General features: G+C 37.1%; 1 protein-coding gene across 2 annotated transcripts in view; it reads right to left on the bottom strand.

Annotated features, from left to right (window-relative positions):
* Positions 1 to 19,901, bottom strand: part of ARFGEF1 (ADP ribosylation factor guanine nucleotide exchange factor 1) — a 91,013-nt gene that overhangs the window by 48,677 nt on the left and 22,435 nt on the right. For both annotated transcript variants that reach the window (XM_026115256.2, XM_064507431.1), the window contains exons 2-7: positions 13,037 to 13,067; positions 9,130 to 9,286; positions 7,853 to 7,999; positions 2,875 to 3,054; positions 664 to 937; positions 26 to 136 (exon numbers count right to left, since the gene is read on the bottom strand). In XM_026115256.2, the coding sequence (XP_025971041.1) occupies positions 26 to 136; positions 664 to 937; positions 2,875 to 3,054; positions 7,853 to 7,999; positions 9,130 to 9,286; positions 13,037 to 13,067 (900 nt within the window). The remainder of the gene's footprint in view (positions 1 to 25; positions 137 to 663; positions 938 to 2,874; positions 3,055 to 7,852; positions 8,000 to 9,129; positions 9,287 to 13,036; positions 13,068 to 19,901) is intronic.

Here is a 19,901-nt window from a genome sequence, read left to right as displayed (position 1 = left end):
AGATAAGTTAATATGGATGTAATACCTCCGACTACTATGTTCACCATTTCCTGCACAATACTTTGTACAATTTCTTGTGCTTTCTCTTCACATTCGTTTTCACCGTCATATGTTCCTCCATCAGCCTTCGAAAGATCTTTAAAAAAAATTATTACCAAGAAGCTCAGAAATTAAGTATTTTTCTTATATTTAATACTTAAAAAAAAATCCAATAGCAACTCTATTGATAAGGGAGCACGCATTAAAAAAAGCAGTGGCTGATGTTTTGAAAACAGTAATTGAAGAATGAACTTTCCAGCATTTAACTTGTAAATGATAATTAATATGCAGACCTATGCAGAAAATATGTAAATATACAAAATTGATGCAAGTTAGACACTAAAAAGTTACTGCTTCTCAAATATTATTTTCAAAGACTTTCCCAACATTACATAGATGCAAAGAGGCATGTTTCCTATAGTGACCACAACAGGATAAATGTCGGAATAAACGATATTCATGATAAAGCTTAACAGTGGTAACAATGCCGACATTCTGTTTTAATCAATTGTATGAAAAATATCTATATGGGGGCAGGGGCGGGGGCAGGAGCAGGGGGAGTCCTCATCCTTTCTTTTTACAAACCTATTCCCTCCCTCCATGAAACAAATACACACTGATTACTTTCTGCTGCTGTAGCCTGATCAGCTTCTGTCTGTTCATTTTCAGCACCAGAAATATCAGATCCATTTTCTGCCTCTGTATCTTCCTGAAGGTTCTTGTCCAGATCATTTGTGTTGTGGTCAAGCTCCCTCTCATGCTCTTTAGACAGCTGATCAGTCTGTGTTGGAATGTGTCTCAACTGAGGTGACTCAGGCTCATGATGGCTTACTGGAGACTGCTGTAGATGGTGCTGCTGTCTGTGTCTTTCCTTTTCCATCTGTTTGGCTTCCTGAAGCTAGAAGAATATTGCAATTGCACAAAAATTCTACCATCAGAACAAAATATGAGCTGTATGCATAGTATATGTGTTTTATAAACATGCACTCCCTATCATCTCTGTTTACATATTGCCTTAATAAAGCCATAAGAGTTTAAGAAAATGAGTCATTTGTATCATTACAACTACTTCTGTTATCAAAGAATAAACCTTTTGTAAGAGAGCTGCTTCCCAACTATGCACATTACACTTACCATATCTTCACTATGGAAGATGGATAAGTAAATTAGACATATTACAAGAACAAGAGTCATCTGCCTGCCCTATATCTAAGCTCAGCCTGGAGGCCTGACAGTATACAATGACTGCATGAAGAAACATCAAGGCAGGGCTTAAAATAAACAATTAAATAAAAGATCTCACAGAGACAGACGTGGGAGAACTCAGAGCCATCTTCTGCTATACTATGAGCCTGTGGTATTAAGAGAAAGACTTGAAGTAACAAGGGTAAACTGACTGAGCAAACATCCAGGAAAAAAAGCTGGAGCTGAAAACCGAAGGAATAACACTTGCAAAATACTAGAGAAGACAGACCCCTAGGAAGAAATGATTGTGCCAGGTTAAAATTTTAAGATAAAAACTATTTTGGTTTCATGTTTTCTTGGATTGGAACCTGTAATATAGCTCATTGGGTAGGGCAACAGCAACCAAAGTCAAACCAAAGCAAAGCAGGGTGTTCTTTGATGTGATGCTCTAAAGAGCTATCTTTCTATCCTGGAAAGTGTAGCATTTATCAAAAATTTTGTAACTTAACTATGAACTCTGCCATTTACTCTTCCACTTAAAGCTTTCTATGCTACATCTTTCAGGGTACTATACATCTCTGAGTAGACACAGCCCTTCTAATTACATATTAAGTAATTGCTTCCACCATTTCATAGCTTGCATATTAAAATAACTGTCCTGTGTGTGCAAGACAAGCAGAAACATTTATCAATTTACGTAGAGACTGGATGGACAGCCTGGCAAAAATTAAGACTTCCACTGTAGGCTAATAAATCCTATCCTATATTAAGTTGCTTAAAAGGACACCAAGTGCACAGATTTCTCAAAGCACTCATGTATTGTATGGTTTGTGCCTTGCCCTACCATAAATATGATGTATTGTAAATATATGACTGTGATGGTACCATATGCCAATAAATAGTTGCTTCTTAAAAAAAAAAAAAAAGTAGGTGTAAACTTATATCCACTACATATTCTGAAAGAAAACTGCTAGAGTTTGCAATAATGCAGCCAAATTACTTCTAGAAGTAGCTACGAATTCAAGTAGTTCTCCGATCTGGGGATCCACCTGGCTTTTATAGGAATTAAAACAATTACTTTGCCTTATTGATCATTATTATCGGCAGTAGAAGGCACAGGGCATATGCTGGGGACCCTGCTGACTACTCACAGTGACAGTTTCAGTGACATATAGGTAGGTACCTGTTACTGACTATTACACATAAGAACATTACAAGAATGTAAGTGATTACTTGATTGTGAAGCATTATTTTTATCATGGATTACTCCTTTGGTGCTTATCACCACAACATTTGAGCATTTCACAAAAACTAGCCTATTCCACAGGCACTCTTGTGAAGAGGTAGTGTTACATCTCTTGACAGCACGAGAATAGAAACTGAAGTCAAACACATCCATTAACTATAGGAGACTCAATATGAGAAGTTCAAACCTTATACACACACGCACGCACACACACCCACCAATCTGAGGGCAAAACAAAAGAAACAATGCAAGTTAACAGATTTTTTTAAGAAGTACTTCATTCACCTGGGGTTTAAATTAGGAAAGACTATGAACTTTACTAATAATGAAAAAACAAATCTCTCAAGCTAGTTTGCTTTTAAAGAACTATTTTCTATAAAGACTAAAGATACCAAGATACTTACTGCTTGGTTTTCCATACGTGCAAATATGACATTCAGCATTTGCGTGAGAGTGGCCTTGGCTGTCGTTTGATTTATGAGGTTTTTGCTTGCTAGATAGATATTGTAACATGTTCTTACAGCCTGCAGCACTGTTCCTTCGTGGATTTCTATGTGTTGAGATGTTACCGCAGTGAGCAAAGCCTAAAATTAAAGAATACACATTTGTACACACAAACATATACATACAAACATTCCAGTCAAACTTTTCAATGAAACAGTGTGCAAATAAATATCAATCAGGGATTATTTTTAAATATAAAGCAGTAAGTACATATCTTGAACTCTAGTTCAATTATGTTTTCCCATGTAGTATCATGGCCATATCTGAACATCACACATACCAGTTATTAGATTGAGAGTGTTTTTACTAACATATTTAGGAAATATACTCAATTTTTTCATAGCACTTAGTAGGCAAGAAGTAACCAATAGAGTTAAAGACAGGCGCTTAATAAAAACACTCTAGAATTTTTTTAGACACAAAACATGAAAAAACAGACTACTGGTTAAAATACAAAAAGTAACTCAGAGTTCAAAAACTATTTTAAAAATAAACGTAAGTGTGAAGAATGAAGATTCAGTATGTGATTAGGCAGTTACTACTGGGACAACTGCTCATGCGAAACACTCTTTGGATATATGCTAGAGTATTGCGTTTCCCTCTCTCTACAGAGTCACTTCTTTCTTTCCATTTCAGCTAGTTTCTGCTTTTCTTATTTTACAAAACATATGCATATAAGCCTCTGAAAAAAATCATGTGATCAGGTAATACATGATTAAGGAACACATTATCCTTATGTGAGGTATGGGTAGGCTAGATTAAAAAGAGATAGAGGCAGATGGAAGTTAAGGACTGGCTGCAAAGATATTGCCAGAAAGGTGGGGGAAATGCTGGGGTGTAGAAGGAAGGGGGAAGAACCCGGTCCATAATGGAACAAATATGCATACACCAGTGGGTGCCAGAAATCAAGGAGAAGTTGTATGCATTTAAGTTTTTGACAGAGCTAATGATTTAATGGGATGCTTAGAGAAAGCATGAGGAAAATGGAAGCACTGGAAAGCCCATACATTGGAATGTCTCTCACAATTAAAAACGAAGTTATTAACCGCTGTATAATATATTCATCAAACCATGTCTAAATTCTCTCACAGATGCTATCAGCATCTCTGTCAAAACATAGCATCAACATGCAGACGAGCGTGTTTCTCACTCAAACACTTAAAAAGACGATACCTCAAAACAAAACAACAAAATACCACCACTGTGTAGCTTAATGGGAAGAAGACAAAAACCCACCTTGCTGACCTGCCTCTCAGGAGTCCTGAATTCTACTCCCAGAGCAGATGGCCCAAGGTCCTTTCTTATTTTACATCTGCATCATAGTTCTCTCATCAGTAGATATATGGAGGTACATATACAGATGACTATGCTTACATTTTTCATTGGAGAGAGTACACCATTATCTGTATGACCACTAAACAGCATCTCATGCTACAGTCTACAGACTAGTACTGTCTAAACGCCAACTAAAAAGCTTTATTTTTTTTATTTTTATTACAACCCCCAAGCAACTGAGCAAAGCAAACTATAGACAATGGCTTCATTAAAGGAATTAAGATCTGCCAGCACTGGAACTGTTCCTCCCACCAAACTCAGTTTGCATGTCACTGGCCTTCTGAAAACCAGGAAGCATTGAGCTGAAATTCGTACTAGCATCCTTAACTCTACTTGCCTCTGCAATGATTCAATACTGCCACAGAACAGGAAAAGGAGACAAGGCTGGAGGTGGATTATGTACTTTGTTTTAACTGGCATAACAGCTGCAATTTCATAAATTTCTTCACTATGCTTGTCATGAGTACTAAAGTTTGGTTACCTCATAGTTCTTTTCACACCGCCTGATAAGGGTTTGTGTGTGCAAAGACACGTTTATACAGATACACACACACAGACATGCTTCCTGATGGCCTCACTTATTAATGCAAATTCATTTAATAACTCCATCTTCTGTGCAAAGTGAGAATTCAGTCTTTCCAACAGGGCACCTCATTGTAGATGCCTAACTACTGAAGAGTTCAGTATTGCTACAGATGTCCTAATAATCATGTTCTTTCCTTCTCAGGCACTGTAATGAACCTTAACGGCTACTACTCATGTTTATAAACTGAACACCATTTTTAAGTTTGACCTTTTGTTAATATCTCTCATATTCCTGCCAATTAAGAGCCATTCTCAGGCTATTACGCATGCCTACGTCATGTCTCAATGCAATTTCTCCTCCTCTGGTATTCACAGTTTAGCAGAAATTTTCAACGAATACGAGACAGGAAGAGGGGACACAGATGAGCAGAAGACCACCTCTTTCAGCAACAGGCTTCAGTTAAGCAGAGAGGATGTTTGCACGAACTCTCATCTGCCATCCTTCTTCCCCATCCCTACTCTATCTTTATAGTGTGGGTTTTTTTTTTTTGGTTTTTTTTTTTTTAGGGTTTATTTTATAATACATAACAACTCTTCTGGAACAAAAAGGCCAGGCAGAAATGTAAACAGAACCTCAACTAACAGCTCTGCAGGTGTCAAGAGCAACTTTACAGACACAAGCCGCAAATGCCACAGCAGAGCAAGCCTAAAGGCAACAAAGCCTCTCTTGATGGAACTACTTGAAACATAATTTAATTAAGCAACTTGCAATGGCAGCACTAGCCTAATTACCTGTCTGCCTCTGGCCATCCCCTCCAGTACACTCTAAGTGTTTGCACAGCCTCACATCGAAATTACACCAACTGAAACTAAGCTACAAGGGGAAAGGAGGAACAGGCCAGTCTCCCAGTCTGGTTCTTCATGGAGTCTGCAGACGAAGAGAGGCAATTACAGGCATTAGAACATGCAACCAAAAAGCAGGGACAGAAAAGAAACTGTTGCTTAACAGCCCCGGCTGTCACACTACTGCCAGATACATCTCTGAGCTTAGACACCTAAAAAGAGACAAGTTATGCCCCTTGGCCTCGGCAGGATTACTTCCTTGTCAGTCAGCAGAAAGGGGTGCTTTCAGAGCACTGAAGCCGCTCTGGTCGTTAGGAACCTGCTTAGGATGATTCCACCACAACCTCAAAAGCCGTCTGTCAGAAAGCCATCCAGAAGCCAATAAACACCACCACATTCGAACTCTTACCCAGCTCTGGCTCCCAGGTCTCTGAGGGCTGCATGCTACATAGGTGCCATCTACATGCAGAACCTGGAAAAGCCTCCAGAGAGGAAGGTGCCCGAGCGATCTGGGTTCTCGCATTTTACAGTGGTGCTAGTGATGCAGCTGCCCTACTGGGAGGGCTGCTTGTGGCATGCGTAATAGCTTTTTCACAGTGCCTGCCCAGAAAGCAGGGGACCCTGGCCTCCTGCCTTGTCTCCCTGAAGGGATTCAAATTCCTAGAGAATATATCAATCATCAGGACCACAGAACAGTTTAAAAAGGCACATGATCCATCCTTGAAATCATACTGGGGAAGCTGGGTCAACAGCCCAGAACTGAAGAGTTACAAAGCATCAAAAAACACAACTGACTTAGCAGTTGTATCATTTTCCCTAAAGGAAGTCAGGGGGAATAGTTTTCATCCAGAAAATTATTTCTAATTCTGATGCTTTTCATAGTGTACAGCCATTGGACAAACATAAAGCCTAAATCAAAACAGTACACTCCACTTTCCCAAGAATGCACACCTGACAACTAGCAAAGTCTAAAAAGTCCAAAAATAAACTCATTTAGTGCCTTCATACACTTAATGCATTTTAAAATTGTTGAAGAATTAACATTCTCAACAGTCTTCTTGGACAGAAAGAATTTCAGCCCACAGACATCCCCTTTTAGGCAGGAAGTTAACTTCTTTACATCTTGGCCCAGGTATGGATCAAGGGCTGAGAGGGCTAAAACAATCAAGCATTTAGAGAAGGCATTAAAGCAAGAGGGAGATACCCACATTTCGGTCACTGAAAATCTAAATCAGCAAAAACTTCCCTTTGCAAGATTAGAAATGCCTTGAATGCTTGAGCACACAGAACACCAAATCTGGACAACAGCAGCATAAACTAACATGTTATGACTATTCGCTGGAGAAGTGGGGCGTCAAGAAAAAGGAAGGCTGAGCCTATGAAAAGGAATAGGGGAACCAACTACCTCCTTTGCACTAAAATAAGTAAATCTAAACTGCAAGAAATGTCAATGCCTCAGGACTCCTATGCACAAAACACAAACTAACAAACTCTCCATTCTTCATAATCACCCTTTACTGTACTCTTCGCTACTGCTCATCATCATCACCACAATCATTCGAAGAGTAGATTAAGACATTTCAATTAGGTGGCTAGCCTCCATTAGCTGGCATTCCCAGGACTACTGAGTAGAATCAGAAAAGCTACAGCTCTGCAAAAGCATTTATTTGTATATACTCTGCATGCAAAGTTTACCTAAGATATGCAGAGAAACTCCAGACCTCCTTCAAGCACAAGTCTGTGACACAGTAGCACAAAGCTACCATGGTAACAACTGACTGCCAGCTCTAATTGCATTTCATATAATAATTTCAAAAGTGATTTAAAAATGTGCTTCTTAATCATTGCCTTCCCCACTGGGAGAGCAGGATCGTTTGACTGTAATTTTGCACAATTAAGAGAACTCCACTGATCTGCTGTGAATGAAATTCCACCTAGTGCTCTGTGCACAAAACTTCGTATCACAATCATGATTTCACTCAAAAAGTAATGAGAGTGTGTGGAAAAAGAAGCAGAAGACAGGGAATTTCTGTCTTAAAGAAACAGGATCAAGAATATATTAAAAAAACTAATTACATTTTTAAATTAAACATTCTTGCTTTTGAATTCTGAGACCATGAATATCTTCCTGCTGTCACTACTATAAATACTGGAAGTAGTATTTAATCACATTACCTTTATTATTTGTAGTTGAACCCCTTCGTCTGTTTGAGGGCCTTGAAAACAGCCACATATTGTCTCAATAATTCTGTCAATTAATTTTTTGCCTGGAGCTGTGCTGTCTGGAGCATTCCCTGTCAAATGCCCATATGCGATAAGTTTCTGGAGGGAAAAAAAACAGAAATAAAAGCTTAAAAATAAGTCAGCCTTTTATTAGAATATATAAATTCATTTGATACCACTAATTTGAACAGAATACTTAAAAAGTAAATTTTACCCCAAATCTCATAAAATGCGAAGGATTTTTTTTTTTTAAAAAAAAAAGTCCCCCACATTTATTCAATTTTCACTCAGCAACTGCACTACAAAGTTTGTCCACAAGCTTAGTATTAAATCTTCGGTTCAGTAATTAAATTAACAATGATTTCAAAACAAACAAGATTCTAAATAGCTCATATCATGTAAGTCTTCATACGTAGTCAGCACACTAATGTTTTTAATACCAAATAAGTCAACCACAAACAGTTTCTATTCAAAGTACTAACTAGTCTTCTGTTTTTAAGCGTTCTACTGTCCCTTTCTATAGATCTTCAATACTTTGAAAAAGTATTTATTACAAAATTAACAAAATTCTCTTCCAAACACTTCAGGCATGAGAATATTTGTAAATCTCCATGGCCTACCTACTTAAATATACAGAGTAGCAAGGCATCATAGTGCGACAGCATGCCAGGTATGCATGTGCCTGTGAATGTAAATATATTCATTGAGTTCATTGTTGTCAGGCTACTCAGGAGAAGAGAACGGCAGATTTCTGTGTTGCAGACATTGTTCTGAAAACACTACAGGAGCAACAAACCTCTGAGTTTTGAAAGATGAAACATTGCAAATTTAAAGTATTTTACTGTAATTATAAACAATGTCAAATGAATTTAACAATGATATACCTGCTATGCTAGTGAAGTTTCAGTTTTTCATTTAAGTTACTGATAGTAATTCAACATACAGAAATATGTACACATTAAAATAGGTAGCTGTACATTGATAAAACAGAATTGATCCAAACGTGCAACTATTTGTGGTTATATGTGTATACACAGAAATATACATACATACACTATGTAACAAATAATAAGACATACGTTCACCTTTTGTCTGAAATATATTCAATTTGGTTGCATGCACCATCAGGTGAAATAACAGAAAAACATTCCTTGTTAGATTATAACTGTTACCTCCTTCAAACTAACAAAATCTTGCAGTTGACAGTTAAAGCTCATTTTCATACAGACCTGTAAACAATCTAGAGATGTACTAACAATCCTGGGGCACTTCGACTGGCATGCCAGTTCAAACGGTAGGAAGTACTTGTCAGCTTCAATAAAGCTAGTCTTTGATTTCACAGGTGGAAGCGTGCTTGAACCAGGCTTTGCTTCTCCGTGAGGAGGACTAAACAGAATGATTTAGTTAGAACGTTGTAAGGGATCACACAAATAATTCTCACCTTCACAGTATTTATGAATCAAATAAAGTATCAAGAAAACTGACATTAGGAAAGAATGCCTTCTACAAAACGAACACAAAGGTAATACAGTCATAAATATTCTTAACAGTTTTTATACTGAATCTGTCTCCTTTCTGGATCAGGCAAACCAACCCGTTTCCACACTACAGAGATCTTCAGTGGTCCCTGCTGGTTTGAAGGCATAAAGAGTTGTCTCCTCTAAAAACAGAAAAAAGCCTCTTCTTATTACATGGATGGTGAAGGCAGAGGGGAGGAAGGGAAGTCCGTTCAATAGCTCTTCCACATTCAAGAATAATTCCCAGAGAAGTCTAGGTAGAAATTTTACTACTAGAGCAGAGAAAAACACAACTCAGAGAAAAACACAACTCACTGGAAGTGCTTTTTCTGATGATCCTGAAAGTTAAGTGGTATTGAGCTATGGTACTACAATACAAGTTTGCTTTAGTATTTCAAAAAAACAAAAAGAACCCCAACTACATGCATTTTGGAGATTAAATCACGTCTCATTTCAATCCTGGACATGCTCAGGAAAAAAGGAAAATCTTTGTTCTACATGTGCTTCACACAGTACCGCAAAATTCTAGAGATCAGTGGTTACCAACATACCCTCCCTTGGGCAAAGGATCTGAGATGACTGTAACTGTACAAAATTTGAGAAAACCTCAAACTAATCAATGTGAAGAAAGATCAATACTTGAGCTTTCCATGGAACGGACCAGATCCTTGAAAAAAGGATGCTTGGTACGATATTCAAACAATCCTCCTTGTTAAGGATTTAACCTTGTTTAAAAAGGTACCTAAATTCCATGTCTTAATATTGACTTATTAGTGTTAAGATTCTGCTTTTCTACTAATAACTTCTGAGCTTTAAGAATTTGTCCCTATATATTCTTCTTCCTGAAGAAAAGCAAAGGTCTATTTTTCAGGCAGACAAAAAACATTATTTATTGCTCAATATCGTTTTGCTGGAAACGCAGCTCTTCTGGACAAACACACAAATCAGATGAGTTCCACATGGAGTACATCTCTCCATATTCTTAAACCTCTCTGAAATTCCTGTAAATGCTTTCCTCTGAAGAGTGGAAGGCTGGTATCTCTTGCTCATGTCCTACAACAGGTTGCTGTTCATCTAGCGATTATGCTCATTTGGCATCATTAAAATTAGGTTAAAAGAGTGCTCCAGAAATAAAGCCAGAATTTTCCAGAAATGAGGAACAGGGCAAGATGAGCCTCAAAAAATGAAGGACCTGTTTCACAGTAAGTTATTGCAGAAGCCTGAAGCTTCTCTTAATTGAAGGCTAGAAAAACATCCCCCAAATAATAATAAAGTAATAAAGATAATTCAGTAGGCTCATCACCTTACTCATGTCAGGGCAGGAGAAAATAAGGGAAGAGAAAGGATTTTCCAGGAAGAAGTTTGATGAAGCAAACATCTGAACTAATCCCAAAAGGTCTTTGCTTCTTAATGTCAGCCAAGAAAGAGCTTTAGATGCTTTTTCCAGCTGACTGTGAGAAACCGTACCTCACAAAGCTTTCTTCCACCATGGGATCCACCAAGCCTAAGGATTATGAAATAGGATGATATTTTCATACCAGCCACAGAAAGAGGCTGATGTATATATCAAACAGTGAGTTTTTAAAAGGATTTTGGCAGCATCCGTAGTGTAACAGTTATGTACGGCAACTTGTCCTTTTCTATTCCATAGCCCTCCCTCCTGCAGCCAAACACTGCTCCTGGTTTAAAAAAAGACAGTAAAATAACAGTAATACTAATAGTAGTAATAAATTACTGCTAGCAGTTTTTCCATGCAGAACTTTTGGCACGTAGAAATGATTTATTTTTCAACGCACTCTGGCCTAGCTGTGAGACCGATTTCCTAGAATGGGAACTGGAAAAAATTTAAACAATCATCATTTGAAGTCCTTATTATTTTGTTAGAATATATGAATTTCACTTATAGAAATAAGCTGAAAATAATTTGATAAGCTAAGAGGTTTCTCTATTCTAAGACCTGGAAAAAGAATATTTTCTACTGCACCTACAAAGAACAGTTTGGCTCTACAATAAGAATAGGCTAAACCCATTCACAGTTACCACGTCCAGCAATGCTTTCATAGCAGCAAAAGACCACTGAAAATCTACTGTCAGAATAAAGACACCAGTGAAAAAAACAAATCTCGATCCATTTTAGAACATGTATATAAACAGGTAAGAGTTATAGCCATTCTACACAAAAAACACAACTTAAACAATTACCAGGACAGAAGTCAAGCACCCAAAAGTTCAGAAATGGCTGAACCATCACTGTGTATGTTGTTATAATTTAGCTCCCACATCAGTTTTAGAATGGTATTTAACTACAGGATCAGCTATTACTTTTCCATATGCAGTATGGAGAATGAATATCACTTACTGAATATTTAACATTCAGCATTTTTTTCTTCTCATTCTTCAAAATGTGAACTTTGCTTTATTTACAGTACGTTTAGCAAAACTTACAAAGACAAATTATTACTTTCTGTCTGAGACTGTATGCAGTGCTCATTGCAAAATTACCTGAACAGGACATATACATTAAATTTATTTTTACGACCTTACTATGAACTGATGGCATTGTCTTTATTTTGCTGATGGAAACTGAAGCACAAGAATTCAATAAGATGCATCCAGTAATTTTCACATGACCAATTCAAAAAGCCATTAACCTAAATTGTTCAAGCATATTTGATATTAAATTATCCTTTACATCTGAAACAAAGCAACTACTGCTACTACACAAAGCAAAGCTCGTAAATCTCAACTCAGAAGCCTGGAACACAAGGCACAAACCATTAGCAGCCAATTTTGACAACTGTTGCTTAATGCTTTGCCTAAAACAGGAATCCAGTTACAGGATAGATCACAGGTCCCTAGGCAACAGTCTACTCTTTAGACCATAAACACAATTTTCATCAGTTTTGCTTGCTGATCCCATTCTTTCAGCAAACACAACCCTGACTAACGGTTAGTAACATGCACTGAAGGAGGAAGGAGATCCTGTGGAACATGCAATTAAGTACTAAAAACGAATTCCACAGCTTACAAATACTTAAAAAATTTACTGAAGACTGCTAAACATCAGTATCGGCTTCTAGTCTCAATTCTAGAGGAATCATCTCCAGAATCAAAGAACCTTCCATACCTGTTCCCTAACAACATCCTTCCCACACACCTACCTTTTTCAAATTACTCGTCTTCACTCATTCCCACTCCCTCCCTGCAGCCTCAGTCCCTCAGAGTTTGTTGTTTCTGTTTGTATTCTAGGTCTTCCCCCCTCAGCAGTCTCCAAGTCCCTTTCAAAATTCTTCTAATCTCAGCCTCATCATCCATATTTACTTTTCTGTGTTACCTACAAAATTTTCATCCAACCTTGATCCCTGCTCCTGCCCGCCTTGGCCAGACAAGTTCAGCCCATGCCCTCCAAGCTCTTCTGTCCTGACTCCCAGTTCCTGTGCCTTGCACCATAAGTAGCACATCTTCACACACTCCCAGATACCTCCAACCTTACAAAATAGACTGAGAACTCTTTTCAGAGTGAGCCCCTAACTCACTATTCATAATAAGCTCAGTAAACATTTTAAGCAGTCAAAGCACTATTGCTCACTACTGGTCAATGTGATGAACTATTACATACCTTTGCTTTTCTGTTTCAGCCTTTATTTCCTCTGTAAAATGAAACAAAAGCACAGTTACGCAAACAGCATCATAATCACAAATATATAATTAAAATAACATAACAGATGGAAAGTGAAACTACTTAGGCAAATATTATTTGAAACCAGGATCAGTAAACAACAAGCGCATGCTTATAAGCAGGTTCATAAGAGCTTCTACTCTTCTCTTGTATTGGTTGCAAATTGTATCAAATTTTATTAGAAGTTATAGTCAAAACTTGACACTTAAATTTGCATCCAGCCATGCCAACCAAATCACAGCAGAAATATTTTAGGGATGTGTTATGTTGAAAGGAAAGAATAAATTTTCTGTAATTCTCTCCCTCCTTTCAAGGCTCATGTTTACAGAAATGAGAAAAACCCAAATATTGTTAGAACTATTCAGCTATCCATAAAGAATATGCCACTTGTTAAATGTGGATTTCACAGATGAGGAGTGAAGAAATCACCATTACTGCTTCCTACACATAGCCTTCATGGCTTTAAGAATTTTTTTTTAATTTTAAACACTGTTAGATACTAAAGCAATGACTAGGGGTGAAAAAAAGCACCTCTATTTCATACCACATTAAAATAAAACAAAAAGACTGATAGTTTAATGCTGTTGGTGAGATATTCTAAGTCACATTTCACAATATATTTTTAAAATATTTTTAAGATTACTGAACTAATTTTAAGAAACATCTTCAATTTCATGAGTACGTGTCTTTGTATCCTCTGGTTAAATAGCACAGAAATCATAGGAAATACTGGTTTTCATGGACTTACTTCTCTATACTGTAAAATTACATTCTTATATAAAGATGTACAGGATCAAAAAAGAGCATATATGCTTAAAAAAAGTCATCTCAGGAAAACCATTTAATGTCAAATACTGGTCAAACACGCAAAGGATATTAATACAAAAAACCTTCACCACACACACATGCAGGCACAGTCTTTTCCTTCCATTTAAAGGGAAAGGCACAAAATTGTGTTACAAATATCTTTTAAAAGCCCGATCAACTGAAATCAATGTATTACCTAGATTTTTGTGTATAACCTTTGATTAAGTGGTATTGATCGATTCTGAAAAAAGGAATTGCTATTTTTAACTAAGCTCTCATGCAGCAAAAGTGCACTTTGTACATGTCTTACCCCTCCCTTACCATTTTACAGAGCTATACTGGTTCACTTGACATCAGGCAGCCTCCTAAATTTGATATTTTACCACTGATCATTAGTAATATTAAGCAGCCCTATTTATTTGAGGATAACACCCAGTATCAAATATATTTAGGAACAGACTTGCTTAATGTAGAGGAAAGTGAACCTAAAGAGTGCATGCTGACCCAAAACAGAAAGGTTATTTCTGAGGTGACTGGCAGTCCTTCTGCTTATTCCCGAGAAGACCCAGTGGATAGTTTTATCCGAGACACATGTAGTCCGCAATCAGTTCAAATCTGGGACGTCCACGACTAAACAAAAATAATTCAGTACTCCAGATCTTCTCAATAAGTAACAAGAGTTAAAAACAAAAGACGAAACCAAACCAATCAAACAAGATACAATTCTTGTAGACGACCAAGTCCAGGAAAGGCTTGGAAAGTATGGCTCCCTACCAGGGTACCGCTCTTGATCTCTAATCCATTTGCTCACTTCAGGACAGATTCTTTCCCAATAGAAAGGAGCAGAAATTCTGTTCCTCCCTTCCAGCATCCTTGTGGCTTTTATCATTTTACCTCCTACCTTAACATTCCTATTGAGGAACCTTCCTTCCTAAGGTGCTTTGAAGCCTGTCCTACAAACAGCACCACCAACCAACAGATACCCTGTAGTATGGCTTCACATCCTTCATGCTCTTTCCAACTAAAAGTGAGCCGATTCTTGCCCAATGCCCAATTATTTTGAACACAGAATGAAATGTAGTAAAAGAGAGAAATGAAGGGAATCCTAAAGCTCTGCTCAGATAATAATCCAAATAATAATGACAATGAAATCTAATGTATTTTGCCTGTGAAACGTCAGGAAATATTAGTATCATGAAAAATGTGTGTGACAGACACCCAACACAAAAGCAGAAGCGTCTTTACTACATCTATATTAGTCTGGGTGAATAGAAAGACTAACATTGCCACTCTTAGAACTTATCTTTTTTCATAGTAAGGTTTTGTTTAAAACAACACATGCAGAAGCTGCTTGAAAGTTATCAAAATTCAACTGTGAAGCCAGGCTAATAAACATTTTTACTATTTTATATTTGGATTACTATCCAGAATTCTGAACTCATTTTATAAAATGGTATTTAACTTGAAGACAAGGTGATATTTCAAATCTGGATAAAACACACTGAACATAGAGGAAATCCAAGACTTCAGAGAAAAAGAAAACACTTTTTTGTATAGAAAATGATGCACCTGCCTTCAACAAAAATACTATGTAAGCAATGCTTTTTCTGTACTTTAATTTCTGAAGGAAGAATAACATCAACCCTCCCCTCCCCTTTTTTTTTTAAACACATTCAGACAACACACCAACTCTCATAAGAGACTAGATTTCTACACAGTAACATCAAAGCCTGAAGACACTGTTTTAACCTCTACTATTTTGTTCTGAATTGTACCTTGAAACAGGGACAATTAGAAAAAATATCAGCAAAACAGCAATGATTTTTCTTAAGCTATCATCTCTTCTCTCCTCTTCGGGGGGAGGGGGGGATGGAAATCAATGTCAACTGCTTGTAACACAGATTAAAATCTGACACAATTGCAAATTCAATTTAACATCTTGAAGCAAACGCGACAGTTTCTTTAACAATTTGAACTTAAGATCACTTTGGTACAGGAGTCAACTACTCTACTGATGACAAGTATTTCTGTATCTGCAAGTTATTCTATACTTTGGCCACCAGGGGCAAAACGGAAAAGCAAACCTTGAGCAAGAAGCAACTCAGGGCTTTTCTATAAATAAAGATCAAAGTTCCATATATGGCCAATTTTACAGGTATAAACGCTGAAGCTTGAAATGGTAGTAACATTTAATTAGACTGACACTTGAAGGGGGAGGAGGGAGAGGCTACTACTGGAGTTTCTCACAGTTCTTCCATGTATTAAGTGCCAGCAGAATGGCCCTTCTTATAAGGGGCTCAAAAGCCTCCATGATCTTCCCCAGAAAACAGTCTGAGAACCTTTTTCCTCTTCTGAGAAGAGCAGCAGCAGAGAATAAAAAGCAGCAAGGAGAAAAAGAAAAAAGAGAAAAACAGACTCATTTAGGGAGTATAACCCAAACTACTCACAAGCCACAAGCAGACAAGTAGTCTTCATTCCCTGCTAAAAACTTTTGAATTCAAAGCTCCAGTTTGTGTGCAATCCTGATTGTCGTTCTCCGTGTGCACCACATTGCTGCAATGCCAAACCCTTCTGGCCAACTGTTCCCCTTTGGGGAAAGGGCAATTTCTAGTGGAGCTTTTTCACTGCTCAGATTAGAAATGGTTACGACTATTGAATTAGCATGAAAATTGCTTAAGCAAGTAAAGGCAAGCCAGTTCTTCAGCTAGATTTGATTTTTACAATAAAAGACAGTGCATGTCCTGATTGCAAATACTCCTGCAGCAGCACTTAAAGCAGCAGATGTGACAGCAGGCCACTCTAGTTGTTCAGCTTTTACAAGTTCCAAAACAGTGGTTAAACTATATACTTAAAGCAAATTTCTCCAGCAGCAAAGCACTAGGAAAACAAAGACAACCCCTGGCAAACAGACAAAAATAAAGTAACTCTGAGAAAGATAAAGATAAAAAATAGTGGTTTTATTTTGCACTAGCTCATTTTATTCCCAAAGAACACAGCAAACAGAACTAGGAAGTTGTCATTTTGGTGCTGTAGCAGATTATCTCTGAATTTATTCCCTGTTTTGTAAACTAAAATAGAACTTGCAAATACAAAGAAATGTCAAAAATCAAAAAAACCCACTCAGAACTGCTTAGGCCCTTTGTTGCACCGCTGATACTCTGACAAATTACCAACATTTTTCCTAAAATACTACAAGAGATCGTCTTCAGAACAGGCCAAAACAATTCGTATCAGAAAATGGAAATTTTTGTAATTGAAGGAAGTATAATACAATTACAAGCAAAGAAGTTTTGCAAGTGTCAGTCTAATTAAATGTTACTACTGTTTCAAGCAGTGTTGCATCAACCCATCACTGTGAAAGTACATATTTTATAACCTTTGTTAAACTAAAAGAAAGGTCCTTGAAGTGCTCAACATCGATTCTTTTGAGAAATGAAAAAGTTTAGAATGGCAGATAAGCACATGATATACCACTACTATGAATGAGGTGGACAGTAGACTTGCAATTTCATTTTACCCTTGAGAACAAAGAAAACCTGAGTTCCTTCCTGTCTAACTGTTTCCACTTCCCCCTCCAACTCTAAAATTCAAGTTAATACACGGCACATTTTCATGGTCATTTTACAACTATATCCAGTAGGAAACAGAAATCTGAGAAGCATTACCAGCAGAAAAACATATTATAACAAAGACAACATAACAGTAATTCTCACATCAGATAAACGACCTGTCAATGACAGATGAATTGAAAGTGACTGACATATTGATTTAAATGGGGAAAAAAAAATACTCCCTGCAAAATCAAACTTTATCTAGAAAATGAAGATGAAGGCAGGCTTGAAGGCACAGGCTGTGGGAGACAGCTCAGATTACTCTAAGACACAGAAAGGATGATGAACAACAAAAATGTGGCTTTTACACACAGCAAAAGATAGAGGATAGAGGAGATGCATGTCATTGTAGGAGACTGCAAAATAATGCATCAGGTATTTCACAAAGCTGGTAAAATGAGTAATGTAAATGAGATTCAACCCCATTTTCCATTTCATCTTCACATACGCTTGTACAGACCATCATTGTTTCAAAAAAAGTCTGAAAAGGTCCAAAAACTTTCTTCTACAAGTATCCATAATTCCATTCTCAGCTCTCCAACTTTTGCAGGGTTTCTAGGCTTTGCCACCCCCCTCCCCAACACCTTATTACCAGATAATCTCATTTGCAACTACAAATTTAACAACTGTTTCTGTAATGACCACTAGTAACACCTAAGAACTAAGGTCAAAATGGGCCAAGTAGGTCAGGCAGGTGGTTCCCCTGCTGTAGGCAGTATGGTCTTAACTGCTTTATACACTTACCAACCCCCCAACTTAGTTGCAATTCATTGTTTGCCCCAGTAATCCTATTCAAGGGATGATTTAAACCTTGACTATACTGAAGGGTAGAAGATCTTCCCTATTCCCATTTGAAATTTACTTATGCTCTGATTATTCCCTTGGTTCCTCTGCCAGCATTCTCCCACATCTGAAATAACCCCTCTCCTTTAAGTTATCTTAAAGTAGTATTTCCTGCTGAACATCTAAATATGCTGCATGTTTTATTCAACACCATGCAAGGCACTAACATTCAAAATTATACTTTGGCAGAAGTCAAGGATAACTTCTTTTTTTTAACTGAGTACAGAACAATGGAATTGTTATCTTCAGCAACAGTATACATAGCTAAGTTTGATGATACCAGCTTTAAGAATAATAACATAGAAACCATACCAAGTTGTACATTAGCTTACAGGGAAAAGGATTCTTATAAAACTCAGTAACGGAAAAAGAGCAAAGTATTTACCACAGAATGGAAAAATGCTCTGTAAGTTTAGAACACAGTATGATGGTGGCGGTAGGAGGGAAGACCCATAAAAACATTTCTCACATAATATTTTTTCAAAATTTTCTCATCAGAATTGTATTCAGAAAATAGCACATTATAAGTCTATAACACTACTCCAAACAACTGACAATGCTTGTCAAAGAAGCATGTGCATAGGTCTCAATTCTAAAAGATTTGTGCATCTAAAGACTAATGATTCTGCTGTTGACTCTGAATAAAGTTTATTTTACATAACTGAAAGATAACTGTATTGGAACAGAATACATACTGCATTTTCACTGGAAAAAAACTAGCTCATAAAATTATATCCAAAATTTACATGCCTGTTCCTCTTCTCATTGGGGGAGAGGTGGAAGAAACTATTCTGCCACTTATTATTGAAAAAATTGGATTTTCCAGCTCTTTTTAATGCCAATAGTATGTGCGTATTACTCCAAGTCATAACCCCAATACAATCGGAAAAAATACATGCACAATAGCTTAAAAAAAAGCTATTATTTAGGTAACAAATGCAAGACAGTAAAATCAGTGGCGCTTTAAAGAACTGAAGCCATCCTAAGCAATCAGAAGGTAGAAATGGCCAAAGCACAAAAGAACACAATACTCCAAGGAAGCAAGTCAATGTTGTGAATGCACACTATTTATACCACAGAAGACTATTTTGAGAAGAAAGCAGTCTGAATTAAAATCTTTAAAGTTAAAGCAGGTGAATGGGATCCAAGTCATATGCAGTGAAGAAGAAATCAAAAAATAAATGAAGCAAAACTGGGAACCACAGATTTTAAAGGGCTTGCTTGAATTCACTTGGCTTGCTCCTTCCTTGCAGGTATCCTAGCGGTTGTCTCCAATAACAGACAAAAATGCTGTGGTAACCAAGAGAAAAAGAAAAAAATCTTTCATCATTAGCAATAGTGAAACTGTCCTTTTCCATGTCGGGGTATAGGCGAGTCTTTAATGACCTAGCAGTGTAAGGGTTCTTGATAATTGAAAACTTTAAAGCGGATGAGTGAGCAGCAGTACACTAAAGCTGTAAGATCTAGTTAAATGGCCTGTAAATAATAAAAACTAGAAAATTCAGTATTTATTTGAACACAGCTTTAATGAACTATATTCTCAA

Source organism: Dromaius novaehollandiae, chromosome 2 (assembly GCF_036370855.1).
Source record: "Dromaius novaehollandiae isolate bDroNov1 chromosome 2, bDroNov1.hap1, whole genome shotgun sequence".
NCBI classification, from domain to species: domain Eukaryota; kingdom Metazoa; phylum Chordata; class Aves; order Casuariiformes; family Dromaiidae; genus Dromaius; species Dromaius novaehollandiae.
Note: the sequence above shows the minus strand (reverse complement) of the source record. Positions and strands in the feature narration are given on the sequence as shown.